Source organism: Mirounga leonina, unplaced genomic scaffold (genome assembly GCF_011800145.1).
Source record: "Mirounga leonina isolate KUSES-001 unplaced genomic scaffold, KU_Mleo_1.0 Mir_165, whole genome shotgun sequence".
Lineage (NCBI taxonomy): Eukaryota > Metazoa > Chordata > Mammalia > Carnivora > Phocidae > Mirounga > Mirounga leonina.
This window is the reverse complement of record NW_023270415.1, coordinates 37,559,566-37,582,574: the sequence shown is the minus strand read 5'-3', so window position 1 is coordinate 37,582,574 and position 23,009 is coordinate 37,559,566. Positions and strand designations below refer to the sequence as shown.

The 23,009-nt window shown below is 34.3% G+C and overlaps 1 protein-coding gene across 4 annotated transcripts in view; it reads left to right on the top strand.

Moving 5' to 3' along the window:
• Positions 1–23,009, top strand: part of NBN (nibrin) — a 44,143-nt gene that overhangs the window by 10,334 nt on the left and 10,800 nt on the right. For all 4 annotated transcript variants that reach the window (XM_035011491.1, XM_035011494.1, XM_035011493.1 and 1 more), the window contains 8 exons: positions 6,986–7,103; positions 8,543–8,736; positions 11,836–11,933; positions 14,794–14,920; positions 16,416–16,691; positions 17,615–18,059; positions 19,870–20,025; positions 22,374–22,487. In XM_035011491.1, the coding sequence (XP_034867382.1) occupies positions 6,986–7,103; positions 8,543–8,736; positions 11,836–11,933; positions 14,794–14,920; positions 16,416–16,691; positions 17,615–18,059; positions 19,870–20,025; positions 22,374–22,487 (1,528 nt within the window). The remainder of the gene's footprint in view (positions 1–6,985; positions 7,104–8,542; positions 8,737–11,835; positions 11,934–14,793; positions 14,921–16,415; positions 16,692–17,614; positions 18,060–19,869; positions 20,026–22,373; positions 22,488–23,009) is intronic.

Genomic DNA, 23,009 nt, shown 5'->3' with positions numbered 1-23,009 from the left:
TATGAAACTCATGGATTCTCAAGTTCATTGTTCCTCTCTCCTGTAACACAACCTACTGTATGTGCCTTTTATATCATCCTGACCAGACTTGGTCAGGGAGATCTACCACAGATATGCAGAGGCTTGCTGCTCACTTTGTCTCTGATCTAGGAGTCTTGTGTCTTCTGCCCACATCCAAGAAACAGGAACAGGCTAACTTACTGGCTTGTAATCAAATATCGGACCCAAGAGACACATTAGTCTGAAGCAGTCTTAGTTTATGGAGTTGACTGTATATAATCAATCAAAATTCAAGGCAAAGAAATTTAACATACAGCAGAAATTTGTTCCTGACTATATAACCTTATATTTACAAGTTGTGAATGTCAATGTAACTTGGGCCTTTTAGAGATCACCAAAAGGAAGCAATATAAGTTGTTGTACAAATAATGAACATATACCTATAGGACTGACTAATGAAATAAACAGCTGTCCAGATGTTGGGCAAATGAATGGTGTGGCTTGAAATACAGTTTCCATGACAAGGATTATACATGAATTGAGAAAAATTGTGTATTTGAAAAATCTTGGGACAGAAATTAAGATGATGTGCTTTGAATTAGATGAGATTTATTGAAGATGATACAAAGAATTTAAACAAGTCATAAAATGTACAGAAAAAAATCAGTATTTCTAGATTAATATTTTTGTAGAATTTGTGAATTATATGTACTAGTTACTATTTAATAAAACATTATTTGTAGCTCTCAAAGTTTCTATATAAGTGTGCCAAAAAATGTTTTAATTTTTTCATTATAGAAATTGGAGATTATATTTGCAGTAGCCTATTATTTAGGCAATGTGCCTCTAACCTTGGTCTCTGCCAAGTTAGTTTACTCTTTTCCAAATTTTTTACTAGCTATCAAATCACTGGAGCCTCAGAAATACTTTAAAAGTTCTAGAACATATTGCTTCAGAAATACTGATTTTTAGTGGTGTTTTCCTCACATTTATTTATTAGTTTCTTGTTCTCATCTTTATACTATTAACGAGAAAAAAGCTTGTTTAGATATATAAAGTTCAAAGCACAGTGTATTATTTATCACTGTATTAATAATTTTATTTATCATACATATGCATATATATGTATATGTATACACGTGTACCAGACTCCAACATTTGGTTAGATTCTTCACAATACAGTGATGTATTTTTTTGCAAAATCAGTCTTACTGAGTGGCTCAAATTTACCACTTTTTTTTTTTTTTTTAAGATTTTATTTATTTATTTGACAGAGAAAGAGACAGCGAGAGAGAGAACACAAGCAGGGGGAGTGGGAGAGAGAGACACAGGCTTCCCGCTGAGCAGGGAGCCCTCTGCAGGGCTCCATCCCAGGACCCTGGGATCATGACCTGAGCTGAAGGCAGATGCTTAACGACTGAGCCACCCAGGTGCCCCAATTTACCACTGTTTTTAAAAGAAAACCAAAATATATTTTTTCAGTCCCAGAATTTTAAAGCTCAAATCTGTATATTGAGGGAATTAAGGGATGTTTATATTTTTGTCTATTTTTATTAGATGCATTTTTAATTTATATTTTGTACTATCAGTTTATTACCAATTTTTTTTTTTTAAGATTTTATTTATTTATTTGACAGAGAGAGACACAGCGAGAGAAGGAACACAAGCAGGGGGAGTGGGAGAGGGAGAAGCAGGCTTCCCGTGGAGCAGGGAGCCCGATGAATGGCTCGATCCCAGGACCCTGGCATGACCTGAGCCCAACGCAGACGCTTAATGACTGAGCCACCCAGGCGCCCCTATTATCAAATATTTCTGAATGCCTACCATGAATTAGGCAAGATAGACCTGAGGATATAGTGATGAGCCAAAAAGCATTATAGTTTCTGCCCTCATGGCAGTTGGTAGAAGAGCCAAATACTAAAAATCAGACACATTAAAATTAGAACTCTGGTAGTGCCATCGAGAAAAACTAAGGGTATATTAGGCACCTGTCTTTAGGAACCTGATTCAAGGTTTAACAAATGTTTACTCTTCATTGAACTAAACTATAATTAACTGCTCTCCGGGGACAATAAACTATTATTTGGGGCAAAATTAAGAACGACAGTGTAATAGTGGTGTAGGTAATTTAAAAATCATTTTTCATTGTCATTGGAAGGCAGTAAGACTCACATCTGTTGAGGTATATGTATGTGTCAAACATTTACACACCATTTTTGCCTAGGACTGGCTCCATCATCCGGTGTTAGAGTACTATGTACACTAATTCGTGGACTAGCCATTTGTGTTTAAGTGAAGTGATAGTTGCCTTTCACACTGAAAGAAGTGTGAAATATGGGAGAATTCTTATTAAAAGGGAGAGGATAAAAGGCATTCAAAGAAATACTAAAAGTTTATCCTATTTATGAATTAGAAAGAATATTTACTAATTTTCTAGCACTAACTTTTCTTATCGTAGATTTAACTTTAACGGTTAAAATAGTTTCCACTATTATCTGTGTCTTTAAAAGTAAATAAATAGAATTATAAAGTCAGTTATTTAGAAAATCAGAATAATGCAATGGGTTGCATTTCATCTTGTTGGCTAGGTCAGCTGTTGCCTGCAGATAACTCATTTATTTGAGATTGCAGTTTCTAGGAATCACTGTCTTGGAATAGATGTACAATATCCATTGTAGCAGGTTAAAACACATTTGTGATTTAATCAGTTATTTAAAAAAATTAATGTAATTTTTTAATTATGACTTAGATAACTTTGAGAAATAGGTATGTTGCCAAGGAGAAATCTGAGGGGGAAAAAAAATGTAAGAAAATTAGTTGTAAAATGTGGGATGGTGATCCTCATGACCAAAATATTTTTACCATATTGGATGTTCCTCTCTGCAGATGGCTAAGTCTGGATTGTTTAGTGACTAATTGTCCAGGTTGTGAATTTCCCCTGTCCTACATTGTTTCCTCGTCATCACCATGATGTGTTAGTAACTTTTTTAAGATTTTTTTTTTAAGAGCAGTTTTAGGTTCATACCAAAATTGAGAGGAAGATACAGAGGCTTCCCAGATACCTCCTGTTTCCACACATGCTTTGCCTCCCCCAATAGGGGTACCTCCATCAAAGTGGCATGAACCTACATTGACATCATAATCACCCAAATTTCATAGTTTACATTGGGGTTTACTCTTGGTGTTGTACATTCTGTGGGTTTGGATAAATATATAGTGACATATATCAATCATTATAATATCAAACTGAGTATTTTCACTGCCCTGAAAACCCTCTGTACCCTACCTGTTCATCGTCGCCACCTCGCCAACTCCCAGCCACCACTGAACTTTTACTGTTTCCATAGTTTAGCCTTTTCCAGAATGTCATATGGTTGGAATAATACGGTAGGTAGCCACTTCAGAATGGCTTTTTTCACTTAGTAACATGCATTTAAAGTGTCTTCATGTCTTCATGGCTTGGTAGCTCATTTCTTTTTAGTGCTGAGTAATATTTCATTGTTTGAATGTACTACAGTTTATCCATTCACCTCCTGAAGGACATCTGGGTTGCTTCCAAGTTATGGCAGTTAAGAATAAAGCTGCTATTCACATCCGTATCAGGTTTTAGTGTGGACGTAACTTTCCAGCTCTTTTGGATTAAGTACCAGGGAGTGCAGTTGCTGCATCATACAGTAACAATGTGTTTAGTTTTGTGAGCAAGTGCCAAGCTGTCTTCCAAAGTGGCTTTACCATTTTGCATTCTCATCAGCAGTGAATGAAAGTTCCTGCCACTCCACATTCTCACAAACTTTGGTGTTGTTTATGTTCTGGATCTTGGCCATCCTGATAGATGTGTAATAGTGTCTCGTTCTAATTTGCATTTTTCTGATAACATGATGTGTTGAGCATCTTGTGCTTCTTTGTTATCTATTTCTTTGGTGAGGTAGCTGTTAAGATTTTAGCCCTTTTTAAAAAAAATTATTAAATTCAATTGAGTTAACATATAGTGTATTATTAGTTTCAGGGTTAGAATTTAGTGATTCATCAGTTGCATATAACACCCAATGCTCATTACATCAAGTGCCCTCCTTAATGCCCATCACCCAATTACCTCATCTCCCCAGCTACCCCCATCCCCTCCAACAACCCTCAGTTTATTTCCTATAGTTAAGAGTCTCTAACGGTTTGCCTCCCTCTCTGTTTTTATCTTATTTTATTTTTCCTTCCCTTCCCCTATGTTCATCTGTTTTGTTTCTTAAATTCCACATATGAGTGAGATCCTATGGTATTTGTCTTTCTCTGACTGACTCACGTCACTTAGCATAATACTGTCTAGTTCCATCCATGTCATTGTATATGGCAAGATTTCATTCTTTTGGATGGCTGAATAATATTCCTGTGTGTGTGTATGTGTATATGTATATATTACATTTTTATCCATTCATCTGTCAGTGGACATCTGGGCTCTTTTCATATTTTAGCTATTATGGATATTGCTCTATAAACATTGGGGTGCATGTGTCCCTTCGAATCACTCTTTTTGTATCCTTTGGATAAATACCTAGTAGTGCAATTGTGGGCTGTAGGGTAGTTCTATTTTTAACTTTCTGAGGAACCTCCATACTGTTTTCCAGAGTGGCTGCATCAGTGTGCATTCCCACCAAGAGTGTAAGAGGGTTCCCCTTTTTCCACATCCTTGCCAGCATCTGTTGTTTCCTGCGTTGTTAATTTTAGCCATTCTGACCAGTGTGAGATGGTATTGTGGTTTTGATTTGTGTTTTCCTGATGAGGATTGATGTTGAGCATTTTGCATGCGTCTGTTAGCCATTTGTAGGTCTTTTTTTTTTTTTTTTTTTTTTTAGATTTTATTTATTTTTCAACAGAGAGACAGTGAGAGAGGGAACAGAAGCAGGGGGAGTGGAAGAGGGAAAAGCAGGCTTCCCACCGAGCAGGGAGCCCGATGTGGGACTCCATCCCAGGACCCTGGGATCATGACCTGAGCCGAAGGCAGACATTTAATGACTGAGCCAACCAGGTGCCACATTTGTATGTCTTTGGAGAAGTGTCTGTTCATCATGTCTTCTGCCCATTTCTTGATTGAATTTTTTATTTTTTGGGTTGTTGATTTTGATAAGTTCTTTATAGATTTTGGATACTAGCCCTTTATCTGATAAGACATTTGCAAATATCTGCTTCCATTTCCTAGGTTGCCTTTTAGTTTTGTTTCCTTTGCTGGCAAAAGTTTTTTATCCTGATGAAGTCCCAATAGTTCATTTTTGCTTTTGTTTCCCTTGTCTCTGGAGACATGTGTAGCAAGAAGTTGCTACAGGATTTTGGCCCATTTTTTAATCAGGTTGTTTGTTTTCTTATTGTTGAATTTTGAGAGTTCTTTGTATATTTTGAGTAACAGTCCTTTATCAGATGTGTCTTTTGCAAATATTTTCTTCCACTTTCTGATACATCATCTCATTTTCTTGACATTGTCTTTCACAGAGCAGAAGTTAAAAAATTTCTTTAGACATTTTAAAATTTAATGAAGTCTAGCTTATAATTACTTCTTTCATAGATCATGCCCAGTGTTGTATCTAAAAAGTCACTGCCGTAACAAAGGTAATCTAGATTTTCTTCTGTGTTATCTATGTTATCTTCTAGGAGTTTTATAGTTTAGCATTTACTTTAGGTCTGTGATCCATTTTGAGATAATTTTTCTGAACACTGTAAGGTCTGCGTCTAGATTCATTTTTTTGTATGTGAATGTCCAGTATCCAGTATCCTCATCATTTGTTGAAAACACTATCTGAGCTCCATTGTACTGCCTTTGTTCCTTTGTTAAAAATCAGTTGGGTATATTTATGTTAGTCTATTTCTGGGCTCTCTATTCTCTTTTGTCTATTTTCATAGTATCAGACTCTTGATTACTGTAGCTTTACAGTAAATCTTGAATTTGGGTTGTATTAGTACTCCAACTTTGTTCTTCCTTAATATTATGCTGGGTATTCTAGGTCTTTTGCCTCTCATATAAACTTTAAAATCTGTTTGTCAGTATCCACAAAATAACTTGCTGGGGGCTTTATTGGGATTACATTTAATCTATAGGTCAAGTTGGGAAGAACTGACATCTTGATGATATTGAGTTTTCTTATCCATGAGCGTTAGTAATTGGTAATTTTTACTTGAAGGTAGAGTTAAGCTGAAAGACTGATCAGCTATAAATTGCTGTAGCAAAAGATTTGATTATAAAGAACGTTGAAACTGAACTGATGTGAGGCTTAATAATTATCTGTTGATTTTATGTATTTTCTTTTCCTTCATTTTCATGGATAAGATGTTTTATAGCCTTATGTTAAAGAGCTAAAAGATTGTTTATGGTAGGGAGAGAGAATCCCAAGCGGGCTCCACACCCAGTGCAGAGCCTGACACTCCCACAAACCCAAGATCATGACCTGAGCTGAAATCAAGAGTCAGATGCTTAATGAGCTGAGCTACCCAGGCACCCCAAAAGATTGTGTTTTCTAATCTCACTTTGGAAATTTTATTTAAATTGACAAATATTTTAAGTTTTAAAATTTCCTGGGCTTCTCCAAAGGGATCTCTAAAAACACTTAAAATAGTGGTTCATAGAATTGGATGTGAACATTGTTAACACATATTGGTTCCCAGGAAACACAAGATGCGGATAGAATTTCATCTTTATGGACAGTGTCTCTTTCAACCTTTTATAATTCACATAACTTGTTCGACTCCTGTATATTAAATCATATTTTAGGATGGTCTACCCTTGGATTATATTTTTTCAGAAAATAAGGAACAGTTATGCAATTCTATATGGCATCTGTCACCATTTTGTCCCAGATAAAACTCTTTTTTAAAAAAATAATGATGAGTTAATGATGTTAGGAAAATTAAACCTTCCTAGTGTCTAGATAGCCACTCTATTTATAAATTTAACAGTATACATACAGAATAATGTATAATTAAAATATTCTTTAAATTTTTTGTACAGCTTTTACCCACCTATTGATGAACCAGCTATTGGAAATAAAAACATTGATCTGTCAGGACGACATGAAAGAAAGCATATCTTCAAAGGGAAAACGTTTGTATTTCTAAATGCCAAACAGGTAATCTTATGAGCTAAATTTTCTTAAAACATTATAAACTAGGATAAATTATTACTGTTATCAACAGTTATATTTTTTTTGAGATTTTGTGTAGAAGTGTGAAGTGAAACTATCTAGGCACCAGAACTTGCCTGGTATTCATGTATGTGAGATATTTTTTTTGACATGTTAATTGGCCAATAAATTAAGTTTATATAAATCTATAAGTGAGGGGTGGGGACAGAAAACTGATTTAAGTCCTTACTTGGTCAGTTAGTAAATAGATGTTGAATGTCTTCTGTGTGCTGAAATGGGGGTTCAGAGAGTTTATGTTGTAGGTGGAAAATGCAAGCAAGCCCACAGTTAGAGCACTGTGAAGTAAGTATGATAAGGAAGTGCAAAGAATGTAACAATTCCAGGGCTGCAGAGATACCTGGTAAACTGGGGATTTTCTGAGTGGAATCTTGGATTGTCTTCTCAAAAAGTAGAATGAGGGCGCCTGGGTGGCTCAGTTGGTTAAGCGACTGCCTTCAGCTCAGGTCATGATCCTGGAGTCCCGGGATCGAGTCCCGCATCGGGCTCCCTGCTCGGCGGGGAGCCTGCTTCTCCCTCTGACCCTCCTCCCTCTCATGTTCTCTGTCTCTCATTCTCTCTCTCTCAAATAAATAAATAAAATCTTTAAAAAAAAAACAAAAAGTAGAATGAATTCTATTTCAGTTCTACTTTTATTTTACTTCCCTATATAAATGAATGGATAAAGAATATGTGGTATATATACAATAATATTACTCAGCCATTAAAAAATAATGAAATATTGCCATTTGCAATGACATGGATGGAGCCTAGAGTATAATGCTAAGCTAAGTAAGTCATTTGGAGAAAGACAAATACCATATGATTTCATTCATGTGCGGAATTTAAGAAACAAAACAAATGAGCAGATAGAACAAAAAGGCAAACCAAGGAACATTTTCTTTTTTTTTTTAAGATTTATTTATTTAAAGAATTTTATTTTTTATTAGTTTTTTTAAGATTTTATTTATTTGAGAGAGGATGAGAGACAGCACAAGAGGGAGGAGGGTCAGAGGGAGAAGCAGACTCCCTGCCGAGCAGGGAGCCCGACGGGGCTCAATCCTGGGACCCCAGGATCATGACCTGAGCTGAAGGCAGTTGCTTAACCAACTGAGCCACCCAGGTGCCCCCAAGGAACAGATTCTTAACTGTAGACAACAAACTGATGGTTACCAGAGGGGAGGAGGTGGGGTGATGGGTGAAATAGGTGATAGGGACTAAGGAGTGTACTTGTGATGAGCACTGGATGATAGGGAAGTGTTGAATTACCATATTGTACATCTGAACTAATATAACACTGTTAACTATACTGGAATTAAAATAAATTTAAAAGAACGTACTCAAGGAATTGAATGTGGCTATTATATTTTTTCTATTTCTATTTTTAGCATAAAAAGTTAAGTTCAGCAGTTGTTTTTGGAGGAGGAGATGCTAGGTTGATAACAGAAGAAAATGAAGAAGAAGAAAGTTTCTTTTCAGTCCCTGGAATTTGTGTTGTTGATGTAGGAATAACAAATTCACAGACTCTAATTCCTGACTCTCAGAAAAAATGGGTTCACTCAATTATGGATAAACTCCAAAGGTACGAATTATCTTTATTAGTAAAAAAATAAAAAAGGCAATTTTGTCTGTAACTTTTTTATTGTACCGAATTAACAAGGTAAAGGATATACAAGAATTACATTTTATCGTGTAAACATTGCTACTGAGATCATATTTGTATGTTTCCTGGTGGTACTTCTGCAAGGTTTTCTTTGAAGAATATTCTTAGGGTTAGAACTGCTGGGTTATAAGTTAAGTGAATACTCAACCTCTGGAGGTAGTATCAAATTGTTTGCCACTTCATACTCCCACCCACAGTATGTAAGAGATCAAGTAGATGCATATTGTTTTCAACACTTGGTATTGTTAGACTTTACCATATTTGCTAATTGAATGGATATATAATCCTATCCCGTGATTTTTGTTTCTATTTTTCTCATCACTAGTGATGCTTAACATTTCTTCTGATATTTATTGGACATCTGTTTTTCCTGTTCTGAAATACCTGCTCATGTCTTTTACCCAGTTTTCTAATTGTATTTTTTTATATGGATTTCCCAGTTTTTGAGTGAGTGTGTGTGTGTTCTATACAGTTTTATCACTTGGTACATATATTCACCACCTTAGTCAAGATACAGAACAGTTCCATCACCACAAGGATCCCTCCTGTTCTTTTATAACCACACCCACTTCCCTCCCTACCTTTCCCACCTCCCATTCCATGTCCCTAAATCCTGGAAAACCACTAATTTATTCTCCATTTCTAAAATTTTGTCTTTTAAAAACGTGTTGTATAAATGAAATCATAGCATATACACTTAAGGACTGGTTTTCTCATTCAGCACAATTTCTTGGAGATTCATCTAAGTTGTATCAATTGTTCATCCTTTTTAATTCCTGATCAGTATTGTGTATATATATATGTGTATACTGCAGTTTTTGAGTCATTCTTACATTTTTCCAATTTTTGTTACAAATAAAACCTCTATAAACATGCATGTACAAGTTTCTTTGTGAATGTAAGTTTTCATTTCTTTGGGATAGATGCCCAAGAGTGCAATTCCTGGATCATATGGTAATTATATATTTGTGTATTCTTTTTTATTTGTAGAAGTTCTTTCTCTTTCTCGATATTAATCCTTTTTTCACTTGTGTATATTGCAAAATCTTTTACCACTTCGTAATTAATGTTTTACTGTGTGCTACATGAAAGTCCTTAATTTTAATATACTAAAAATTAACAACCTTTTCTTTCTTAGCAGTGATTTTTGTATTTTAAGAAATCTCTTTCTCTTCATAGATCAAAAAAATATTCACCTGTATTTTTTACTAATTTGTTGCTAGTGTTTTGATACTTTGTTTTTGAAATTTGCTTTTAATCTATTTGGAATTGATTCTGTTTTATACCAAAGTCCCATATATGCGTAGGAATGTTTTTGGCTTTTCTCTATTCCATTGGTCAAGATGTCCTTGTACCAATACCACATTTACCACATTGTCTTAATTACTGTGACTTCAATTAAGTTCTCATATCTGGTATGGCAAATGTCTCTGCTCTTCTTTAGAAGCATCCTGTCCATTCTTGGCTCTTTGTTTTTCCATATACATTTTAGAATCATCTTTTCAAAAACGCTGTTGGGATTTTGATTAGGAATTCCATTGAATTCACAAACCAATTTGGTGAGAATTTTTACAATTTCCCTATAAAGATCTTGAGTACCTTTTATTAGATTTATTCCTAGGTACTACATATTCTGTGGTAGATATGATATGTCAGATAGGTAGAATATAAATAGATAATATTCTCTCTTTAAGTACATTTTCTAGTTGTTTATTGCTGGTGTATATAAATTCAGTAGACATTTAGATATTAATCTTATATCCTGCCACCTTGTTAGACTCCCCTTTTATTTCTAATGTATCTATAGTCCTTTTTGTTGTAAAAATCATATTATCTGTAAATAATAATTCCTGTTTTTTTTAATCCTTATGCTTCTGATGCTTTTCCTTTTTCTCTCTTTCTGTTTTGTACCTACTGGGACGTGTAGAGCAGTGTTGTATAGAGGAAGTATTAGTAGCCACATTTATCTCACTGTTGACTAAAAGGATGTGTTTCCCCATTTAGGATGTTTCCCCATTTAGGATAATGTAATTACCTGTATAACATTATTATTAATTATATATTAAAAATGTTTTTATTTTATGGAGCCAACGTTTCTAACTAATTTATGTAATATATTTACAGTTTCAAAAAAGTAAGATAATAAAACAATTCTGAATTGCCTGACTTATAAGTAGTTATATGTGATCACTTGATTATAATACTTTAAAAATATTCATATAGTACTATCATAATTGCACATATAATTGAGTTCTGTTACATTAACCCAGGACATACAAAAAACAAATGTTAAGCATTTGAAAAATACCTTTTAAACTACTTACCTTTTAACTAACTACCTTTAACTAAATACCTTTTAAGCCACTTAAAACATATTTGCAATAAATATTAAAAGGAGTTTTGTAGTTCTTAAAGTCTGAGGTATAGTTTTATAAAGCAATGTTATTAAATTGTCTTTGTTTCAGTCACATAATAGAAAACAGAATGTAGGTTCACTATAAGATTCCTTTAAGAAGATTCCTTAATGCATGTAAATTTGGTAAAATGATTTTATTTACTAAACTTAAAATTACAAAACGTGTAGATACAGCTTATGATATTTCTTTGTACTTCCTCCCTCCTTCCCTTTCTCCCCTCTTCTGTCTCTCTTTTAAGTTTTATCTCTGGATCCTAGTAATAGATGTGCTTATAAAAATTTGTTTTATTGTTTCATCTGGTATTACTGTTCTTATTCTGAAAATTACAGAATTTCAGAAAAGGAATTTCTGACTCAGAGCTGTCTCCTTTAGGCCTTTATTTTACAGATGAGATGACTGAATTGCTAAAGGTGGTGGGCTTGCCCGATATAACATTGCCCCAGTTGAGTAAGCCAGTACTGTGTGTATTTGAAATTCTCTCCATACCATAAGATTGTGTTATCTCTTTGGAGAAGGAATAAAAAGATTCCACTTGACATCACATTAATAGAAGTTGTTAGTTTTAATATATTATCATGCTTAAACTATTTTATTCTCATAGGCAGGGGCTTAGACTTATTCCTGAAGCAGAAATTGGACTGGCGGTCATTTTCATGACTACAGAGAATTACTGTGATCCTCAAGGCCAGCCCAGTACAGGTAATTAAAGCATTATTTTATTGGTTCTTTAGCAACTTTATGTGTAACTTGGTGATAGGCTGTATGCGCACATTACTTTGTACTTGTTAGGGATGACCATTTTCACCATCTCCTAAAACTCATCTGTTTACCATTTCATTTATTTATTTGATGAATATTTGTGGCTGCCATCTACTGCTGGGTACTGCTTCTAAAGAAGTGCTGAAGATACACTTGGTGAATAAAGTAAAACATTTTTAGGTATCTGTTACTGTGAACTTTATATTCTAAAGGTCAGGCTTCAAACAGTTAACAGGCAAACATATATCTGATCAGTTCAGTTAAAGTCAAGCACCAAGAAAAAGCTAAAACAAGACCTGAAATTCTCCTTGTGCAGCTTCTGCTCAGGAGGTCTGCTGCCATCCGTTCTCACAGCCACTGCCCCACTTCTTGAACTTTCCGTTGTCTTCCTTTCGTAAGGGCTGTTATAATTGCGCCCAGTAATGGTCCTGCCTCCATACTCATCTCTACAGTTAACATTTCACTTTGCCAGTAGAATCACCTTTTCTTAAAACTTTTTACTAGCTCATTATTTATAAAATAAAACCCTAAGCCCTTCATCTAGAGTTCTGAGCCCTCAACAGTTTAGCCTTTCTCCTCCCATCTTTTTTTTTTTAATACATCTCTCTACAGTTTATATGTGCCATATTATTTATAATTTCCACACTCCTCGATCTTGCTCATCATGGCCCCTGTTCCAACACTGCTTTTCAAAATTTGACTCATTTGGCAGATGTTCACTTCCTTCATGAAGTTTTTCTATGTAGTTTTCTCTCCCATAACTCTCCTCCAAGTCAGAATTGTTCTGTTTTCTATTCCCCAGTAACTTTCTTTTGCATTCTAGCTAGACTTTCTTCCTACTTTGAAATATAACCAGTTGTTTCCATGCCTTTTCAGCCACTAAATTGGTTATAAGCTCTAATTAATTTTGGATTCCCTGACAGCACCAAGCACAGTACTTGTTTGTACTAGGTATGAATATTTGCTTAATTGAACTAAATTATTGGCACACAGGATTATCTTTGCCAGTGTGGAGCAACAATGTTTTATCATCCACTGTTGGAAATGTGTTCATGGCCAAAAGGGCCTTAGAGATCATCTAATCTGTCTTTCTGTTAAAAGGTAAGCGAGCTTGTAAGGCTGAGAACAGTTAAGATTCCATAAATAATTCATGGCCAAGCCAATCCTAAAATTTGGGTTTTCTGAACACTTAGACCAGTACCTTTTCTGTTGTATCATTTCATACAGAAACAGAGTCATAAGGAGTAAAAATCAACATTTTAATTAGTAGTGTTACTTCTTGCACATACTCATAGGTGGGTCTGTGTAGACTCCCAAGTCCTAGACATCTGACTTATAAACAATTTTAGAATACAACCCTTTGGGAGGGAATAGAATAAATGCATGTGTCTCTCCCTCCCTTTCCCCCCTCCTTATTTTCTTCCATTCACGTTTGTTTATTTATGAATTCAAGCATTTATTGAACATCTGTTATATACCTGTAATTATTCTAAATACTTGGAATAAAGAGGTGAGCAAATCAAAGCCCTACCCCTGCAGTATTTTTAGCAAGGAGAACATTGTAAATCTTTTGTTGACAAACATCCCTTATTCTGGATCATTAGATTCAACTTATAGTTTCTTTTAGTGATAATATAAGCATTTGTAATTACTATTTTTTGCAAACTTCTGTGCAAGCTGAAATGAATTCTAGGGATATGCATGTTTAAGGAAATGACAGCTTCTATGGGGATCATATAAGGGAAGTGGCAAGAATTTGGAATCAGTAATAAACATTTACTAAGCACATCCTATGTCATGAGGACCTAACAAGTGATGATTTAGCTTAGATACTTGGTAGATGTCAATGTTTTAAAATTTTCAGTTAATGATTTAATTCCATTAACTTATTTATATCTATAATGTTCCAAACATTGCTCAGGGACTGCAGATTTAGAAGTGAACAACAACCAGTTCCTATTCTCAAGGAGATTCTAAGTCTAATAAGGGAACATAACAAGTAAACAAGTATAGTGTAAAGTGATGATGATGATAACAGCTAATATTTGCATTGTACTTATTGTGTTCCAAGCATTTTTCTAAGTGCTATCCATGTATCAGTTCATTTTGTCCTCAAAACAAAATGGTCCTGATTTAATGGATGAGGAAACTAAGGCACAGAGATGTTAAATAACACATACAGCTAATGATTAGTGTGTTAAAAGTTAGCAGAGTGATGTAAAGGGTGGTATGGAAGCTGAAATGAAGGATACCCCATTCAATGTGGGAGATTCAAGGAATGTATGCCAGAAGAGTGACACTTGAATTAAGTTGCTATTCCGTAAATTAAAAGATGAAGTAATCATGGTTTTCTGGAGTGGCCACAAAATTTATGCCTAAAGCTATTTATGTCTTCTTTTCAAATAGTATTCCTTCAGAAGGTGAAACTCACATTAATTTTGATTTATGTCAGCAGTGGAGTTGATTTTCTGCAGGGAAGAAATGCAATTTTTTTGTCTCCTAATTTAAACCATAAATTGAATTATAACAAGTTGATTTTATTTTTAAATTGGTAATACTTCACAAAAGATTTGATGTAGCTTTAAAATGATTTGATTTAGATGAGCCCATTACAGATGCCAGCAGGCTGCTTTTAGGCTATTTCATTAAATGTTTGTTGGTTCCACTGAGTGAAGATAACTGTGTTCAATGTTGCCTACTTAATTCCCTCAGCATGGCATAGTCTAGCCATTTTAAGTGACAAAATGTCCATCTTGTGTCTAGCAGTTGTGATTCTTCCCTTCACTTGTGTGATTTACAGCATTGAAGATGACTCCAGGGCCAAGCCTTTCCCAAGGCTTATCATTCAATGAAAAGCTAATGCCAAGTGCCCCCGTGAATACCACAACATATGTAGCTGACACGGAATCAGAGCAAGCAGATACATGGTAAAGCTTCATTGTTGACAAACTATTGTTATTCTATCAATAAATAGTATAATCAAGAAGTAAAGTCGTGTCTTTATCAGATCAACTCTTAGGAGATAAAGCATGGGAGAATGGGATGCCAGGGAAAATAATATATTAGGTTAAGGATTAGTAAACTTTCCATAAAAGACCAGTAAATATTTTTGGCTTTGTGAGTCATTGATCTCTGTCCCAGCTACTCAACTTTGCCATTGTAGCATGAAAGCAGCCATAGACAGCATGTAAATGAATGTGTGTGGCTTTGTTCCAATAAAATTTAATTTATGAAAACAAGTGGCAAGCCAGATTTGGCCTGTAAGCCATAGTTTGCTAACCCCCGTCTTATGGTAAAGTTTTTTTGTTGTTGTTCCTTACAAATGTACATGGAAAACTGTAAAGAATTACATTACTTTATTTGTGACTGTTGAAACAAGTTCGAAATAAATTTGTACTATAATGTTTCCTTCATCTGAATATTATTTTAACTTTGGAGATACTTTCTGTGTGTCTACCTGGCTATCTAAATAATTAATATCTTTATAAAGATAGTTTTCTAGTGGTTCTCTATTTGAAGAGGTTTTTGTTGTTCTTTGGGGGGGGTTTGAGCAAGGGTAGATCATTTGTATTCTGTGGTATTTTTCATTTAAGAGAGTGTATTGTATTTTAAATAATACATAATGAATTACTGATATTGAAAAATACTTGTGATATCACTGTATTAGATTACATTTAAAATTTTAATACATCCTTTTTTTTATACTGAGGCTAGATGTAAGTTTTTAAAGAAACTATTAATGTTTTGAAAGTCATGTGTATGACCACTTGTTTTTTGTGCAATAAGAATATTAAAGGCAGTTTATTTAACCATACATTGTGAAACTGTGTGTGTGTTTTAAATATTTTTAAATATTTAAATATTTAAATATTTAAATATTTAATAGTATAGAGTTATACTGTATTCTAGGGACTGCCATCTGGCTGAAATGTAACCATATCAATTCATCTGAATCTAAATTCATCTCATTTAGATCTAAATGGGATCTAAATATGTCATTATGATGCTGGAATTATAGGAGATTGTTGTTTTTCTGATCTTCCTTTTTTAATTAATTTTTTGCATGAAAATAATTCTAAAATTTTAAACAAAGCAAAAATTATCTAAGATTATCACCTACTTTAATTTATAATAGAATACTAGGTTGATATTCCATGTTTGTATGACAGTTTGTTATAGTAGAGTATGCTAGACATTGTGTGCTATAGGGAATGAAGAAGAGAAAGTTATCATTTGTCTTTAGGGAACTTTGATGAAAAAGGAGCAACTTTTTTGGAATAGTGAAATATATTCCCTTAATTAGTGTCTAAAGATAATTATGTTCTAAAGCTGTATCACAGTACTATTTAGAAGACTTTTTTTTCTAGATAAAAATTGCTATAAATCTGATTGTTTATGTTGTATTCTTTTCTTTTGTTACAGTATGGATTTTAGTGAAAAACCTAAAGAAATCAAAATCTCCAGAGTGGAACAAAAATTCAGAATGCCTTCACAAGAAACATCCACTGTGAAGGAACCCCCCAAAATAAGCTCTAATGATAAAAATGCAGTATCAAATACTCTGGAAAGGATGAAAATCCCAGCCTATCAGCTTTCACCAACTAAATTCTCAGGTGTAAATAAAAGTAGAGATCAGCCTTCTCAGAAGCTGCAGACCAGCTCCATCAAAAACTACTTTCAGCCTTCTACCAAAAAAAGGTATATTTTTAAATACTACCTCTCTGTGTCTCTGAAAAATATTAATAGAATGGCATTTAGTCTGTGTTCTGCTTGAATATGCTTCTGTAGAAAACTGACCCTTTGACCTCATTCCCTCTCAAAAATGTCCGTATCTCCTTCTTCACTAAGGTCATTATGGATAGATTCTCCCTCATCCCTTTTTTTTGTGGGTACCTTAAGCTTATCTGTTGTTTCACTTTGCTGCACTCCTTTTGAAGAAGTCTGTCCAGTACCCTGATAGTAGATTAGTATTATTAAAATACCACCTTGACTATTCCAGTTTAACATGAATTTGGTAAACTTATAGGAAGCAGAGATCCATATTTTTATGTTCTCTGTGGACCTTAGTGCAATTTAAATGAATAAAGTATTTATCCAGTACTTAATGAATGAAACAGTAGTGTACAGAAAACTCTTAGTCATATATTCACATATTATTTGCAATTTATAGTCTGTACTGTATTCTCGATTTAGCCACTCTGACTTATTATCTTGAATCTAGCTCTCACTAACCCATCAGGTTTTATTCCAAAGGTAATTTTTCCCTTCCTACAAGTTCCCTACATTGTAAGGTAAGCTATTGTTCCTGGCAACAAGTGCTTTGTATTTTTATATCTTTCTACCTTTTCCTCTGCATTGACTTATCAGCTACTGCTGCCTTAGCAGAGAAGATTAACCTCTCCCTATTGTTTTAGCCATTGGGTTGACAGTCCTACGAAAACAGTGTCCATATGAATTGTGCTTTTTTTCAGATGTCCCATTTTTTTATTTCCAGTGATATTAATTAATAAAATTAAGAATGTTGTGAATTAAATGGGGGAATGAATATTGCCAAACCAAAAAATTACTTAGCTGTGTTCATTTTCTGTTTTTGCTTTCTTCTCTCCTTTTTTAAATCTAAGGGAAAGAGATGACGAAAATCAAGAAATTTCTTCACCCAAATCAGCAAGAGTAGAAATGTCTTGTTCTCTTTTGGAACAAACACAACCTTCTACACCCTCAGTATGGAAAAATAAGGAGGAGCATCTATCTCAGAATAAGCCTGTGGAAAAGAAACCAGATAATTTACTTACAGATAGAGATTTAAAATCCACTGTGAAAAATTTTGCCAGTGAATCTCTTCCTACAGAAAAACTAAGATCAGAAAAAAGAAAAGAAACTGATGACTTAGCCATAGAAGATGAAGTATTAGATCAGTTATTTAAGAACACAAAACCAGAGTTAGAAATTGGAGTGAAAGTTCAAAAACAAGAGGAAGATGTCAATGTTAGAAAAAGGCCAAGATTGGATGTAGAAACAAATGGCACTTTTAATGATGAAGCAATTTTGGAAAGTAACAGAATATCTGTAAGTAACATTTTTTAATGAGAAGTACTACAAATAGAAACTTAGAATGGTAAAAAGAAACTTGTGATAGTATAAGCATTCACTCTATTTCCTTGAGGAAAAAGTTAGTATCTTCAAAACCCGGTATTAAGTATAAGAATTTGTTGGTTGATAAGGTAAATATTAAAAATACAGTGTTTCTCTGATAGTATATAATAAATGACAGCAAATAAAACTGTTATTCATGATTATTTTAATAGATTTCCAGGCTGTACTATTACTATACTACTATATCAGACCTTTGGCCTTGATGATAGGTAGAGGAGATGACTTAATAGAGGAAACAGACACAGAAAAATGAAGAAAGTTAGTAAACTAATAAATAAATTTTTAGATAAAATAGTTATAACATCACTAAGGATTTTTATTTTCATTTTGATCTTTAATATCCTATCCTATTTTCCTGAATGTTGATAATTTGTCTTACCACTTCAGATTATTTCCCATTATATGTGTAAGTAAGTTGCCTACTATCTGTAGAATAGTTAGAGGTCATTAGGTGAGAGCACTGACCACATGAAGTTAAAAGGTAATATTCTGATCTTTCATATAGGACCGTTAGCTCCAATCTCACTCATGGTTGTGGTCATCCCTTCCTATAAATGGCTACTGCATAAGGATAGGACTAAGTAAAAGGATAAGGATTAAGTGATTGGAAGGTACAGTGACTCAGTAGGTATTTGTTGAGAACCTAGTGTGTATCAAGCACTATAAATCTGTAACTACTGTTGAAAAAACAGAGTATATGTCCTGTGTAGTCAAAATATTGGCATCTTCATATGAAGGAGAGAATCCTCATTATTTCTTTTGAGTGAATCCTAAATGCCCTTCTGTGGACCAGCTGTGTCATAATTAGCTGGTGAGCTTTTTTAAAAGTAGGGATACCCAGACCAAAACCCCAGAAGATCCTGATGGAATACATCCAGTTTTTTTTCCCAAAAAAAGTTTCCTCATTTTATGAGTTAAGAATTCCTTTTGCTGTCTTTAAAAATTCTAAAATCAGGTGCCTGGGTGGCTCAGTCGTTAAGTGTCTGCCTTCGGCTCCCGTCATGGTCCCAGGGTCCTGGGATCAAGCCCCGCATCGAGCCCTACACTGGGCTCCCTGCTCAGCAGGAAGACTGCTTCTCCCTCTCACACTCCTGCTTGTGACCCCTCACTGTCTCTCTGTCAAATAAATAAAATCTTTAAAAAAAAAAAAAAAGAATCTTATCCAGCAACAGGACGGAATCTTCAGGCTGATTTAATAACAATTAACCTGTGATTAAAAAGTGGCTTTCAGTTAGTGAGGTCGTATATCCAGAATTAATAATTTTTTGGAGGTGTCAAAATAATAAAATTACTGAAAATCCAAGAAAGCTTGAACATATTAGATGAGAACTTGTAGAACAGATTGTTGTAATAATGTTAGTTATGGTTTTAATGAAAAGAAGTAGACAATACTGAGATTTCTTGCTAAGAAAATATATACAAGAAGATAAATTATTAATTGAGATATTTATTAGAATAAACTACTAAATTAAAATGCTATGTGCTTTTAGTCTCCTGGCATAGATGTTACAAATGTTTCTAAGGTTGTGGAGTATTTGAGTAATTTTCTCGTTTGAAGTAGATATGATTTGATTCCAAATACAAAGTTTGGGTGCCAGAAATAAACCTTTTTTTACAATTTTTTTCAGGTATTTGAACTTTTTTCTATAGCTTCCCAAATGACAAGTAATTTTCTTTTTCCTTATTTTTTTCTGCTTATGTATCCATCTTAACCCCATTTAAGATCAAAGATGAACTTCAGGAGGATGATGATATGCTTCCAAGGAAGGTGTTACTAACTGAATTTAGATCACTGGTGGTTAGTAACTCTGCCTCCAGAAATGCATCCAGGGTAAATAGTGATTATGGTCAACTAAAGAATTTCAAGAAATTCAAAAAGGTATGGTATTCCTTTAACTAAAATATCACAAGAGGGCAGTGTTTGAAATGTTTTTAGAAATACCACTGATGCTAAATAGTAAAAGCCGTTCATACTGAAAACTGATGTTATTTTTTCTGCTTAAAACAGTTAAAATTACTCTAGGAAGGACATGAACTGACAGGTAATATATGAATAAATGTATGATGAATATATAATGAATACTTGGAAACAAACTTCTTTAAGACTGAATTCCTTAAAGGGTGCTGTTTACCCTTGTCTTCTCCACCTTGAGCGGCAGGCTTTGGGTTATATTGATAGGGTCTTTTACCTCTAATAATCATCTATGTCTACCTGAAGGGGTTCTTTAGCTCAGGACTTTATGAAGATAATAGATTTGTGGAAAATAGCTGAGCACATTAAATAATGAAAAGTAGGCACTTTACTATTACATGTATATATAAAAAATATAAATATGTACCCTAAATAATATCATCAGACCTGAGTTTCTTCTCCTCTAGGAACTGGTAAGATGTTTAATTTATCAGTATGGTTAAAAGAATATTTCTGATCTAGTCTGTATTCTTTTGTTGTCTTTCCTGGAATATTTGCTTCTTATTCCATGTCTATTACTGACTGCCACCTTTTGCTTAAACATTTAATCAGAATACAGGTGATTTCTGTGGAATACTCCTTTTCACTAGAATATGATGTGTATGATTCTTGCTATACTATGAGGTGTTGTAGCTTTTTCTCTCTAATGTGAGCTACTGTTAACATTTGTCAGTTAATTTTTTGCCTACTATGACAATGTGTAAAAGGTTCTAAACTCCGTTTCTTGTACTTAGATGGAAATATCTCCCACTTAGATGGTACCCACTTTCTCCTTTCCATCCCACAGGTGTGGCTCATGAATACCACAGGATCATTCTTAACTGTATGGTTACTTCATGTTCAGTATCATGTTACCAAGTCTCATTGTTAAATCAAAATTCAAAAGACATTGTATTTTTTTGTTATTAATGAAGTTACCAAAGATTAAAGTAGTAATACTCACTGTTGACCCAGGCATGGTGAAGTATAGAGTAGTACGAACTTCGGGAAAGTAGTTTGGAAAAATTTTAAACTCTTAAAAATATTAATATCTTTGACTACGGAATTTTTTTGAGACTGTAAAAGAAATTCAAACCAAAATTTTTATAGCAGGATGATTTAACTAGATTGGCTCTAATGAAAGAATTTGTGTTTTTCTTTTTATGCCCAAATCCAATGACATGGCTCTATTTGTGCTTTTTAAAATAGTGTTTAATGATGAAAACTATTTTAGAATTCCCTTTCCAGGGCACCTGGGTGGCTCAGTTGGTTAAGTGTCTACCTTCCGCTCAGGTCATGATTCCAAGGGTCCTGGGATCTAGCCTCACACTGGGCTCCCTCTGTCCCTCCCCCTGCTTGTGTGTGGGTGCGCTCGCTCGCTCTCTCTCTCATAAATATTAACTTAAGTTAAAAATCTTAAAATAAAATTCCCTTTCCACTTCATATATTGAAATTCTGAAGGTATGTCCCATAGATATTAAGGATTTATTATTTCCTAAATACAGTATTAGCAGTGTGCTTCATTTGCATTTTCACAATATTTTTAGCACCTCTTTATTTAAAATAAGCCATTAAAATTTTAATTAAAAATATGAATTGTTGCCATCTCCAACATCTTTTGCTAGAGATCTATAAATTAGAAAGTTTTGAAGATGTAAATTTTCATGAGTACTAGACAAGGCTTAAACTTCGAAATCTTTAGAACAAAATATGATACTTTATAGTCTCTATATTCACCTTAAGTCGCTTTTAACTGCTAAATGATGAGCTAAGGCCATTTTTTAATAAAAATTCCCGATTAAGAATCTTAATTAAATTCTTGGTACATAAATCCCAGTGACATCTAAATCTGGGTATAGCAATAACCAAAAAAAATAGGGCAAAAACATGGGTCTAGCATAGTTAACTTCTCTCTCACTCACTTTCAGTTGTAGGATATAAACATATTTGGCACTTACGTTACACATGATTTATACTGTGCTTTCCTATTAAACTTTTTAAAAAATAATGGTTTTGAGGGTGCCTGGGTGGCTTAGTTGGTTAGGCGTCTGACTCTTGATTTCAACTCAGGCCATGATCTCAGGGTTGTGAGATTGAGCTCTGCGTTGGATTCTGCCTTGGTGGCAAGTCTGCTTGAGATTCTCTCTCTCCCTCTCCCCCTGCGACCCCCCACCCCTTGTTCACACACACTCTCTCTCAAAAAAAAAAAAAGAAAAAAAATGAGATGGTCTTAATTTGTTAATGCATTTAACCTTACTATTTTTACTATATAACAGGTCACATTTCTTGGAGCAGGAAAACGTCCACATATCATTGGAGGATCAGATCTAATAGCTCATCGTGCTCAGAAGAATACAGAATTAGAAGAATGGTTAAGGCAGGAAATGGAGGTTAGTAGGGAGTGAGGCCTGGTAATTTGCTTGGTTTACATTTTGGTCCCTCATGGTTTCCTTAGAGCAAATCCTTAAAACCAAATGTTAAGATAATTGACCTAAGGTCATTCATTCAGGAAGATTCCTAAGCTATAGAGCATTAAGATTAATTTGTACCTTTCCATAATGCTTCTTTAAGAGACTTTTAGACTTATTAGTTAAAAAAACAAATGAATTGGGGCGCCTGGGTGGCTCAGTTGTTAAGCATCTGCCTTCGGCTCAGTCATGATCCCAGGGTCCTGGGATCGAGCCCCGCATCGGGCTCCCTGCTCGGCGGGAAGCCTGCTTCTCCCTCTCCCACTCCCCCTGCTTGTGTTCCCTCTCTTGCTGTGTCTCTCTCTGTCAAATAAATAAAATCTTTAAAAAACAAAAAACAAACGAATTAAGTTTATATCCTAATGTAAAGGGGAGAAAAGAGACTTAACCTACAAAAATGTAAAAGAAAGCTAAAGGATAATAATTAAAATTAGAAAGTTGTAC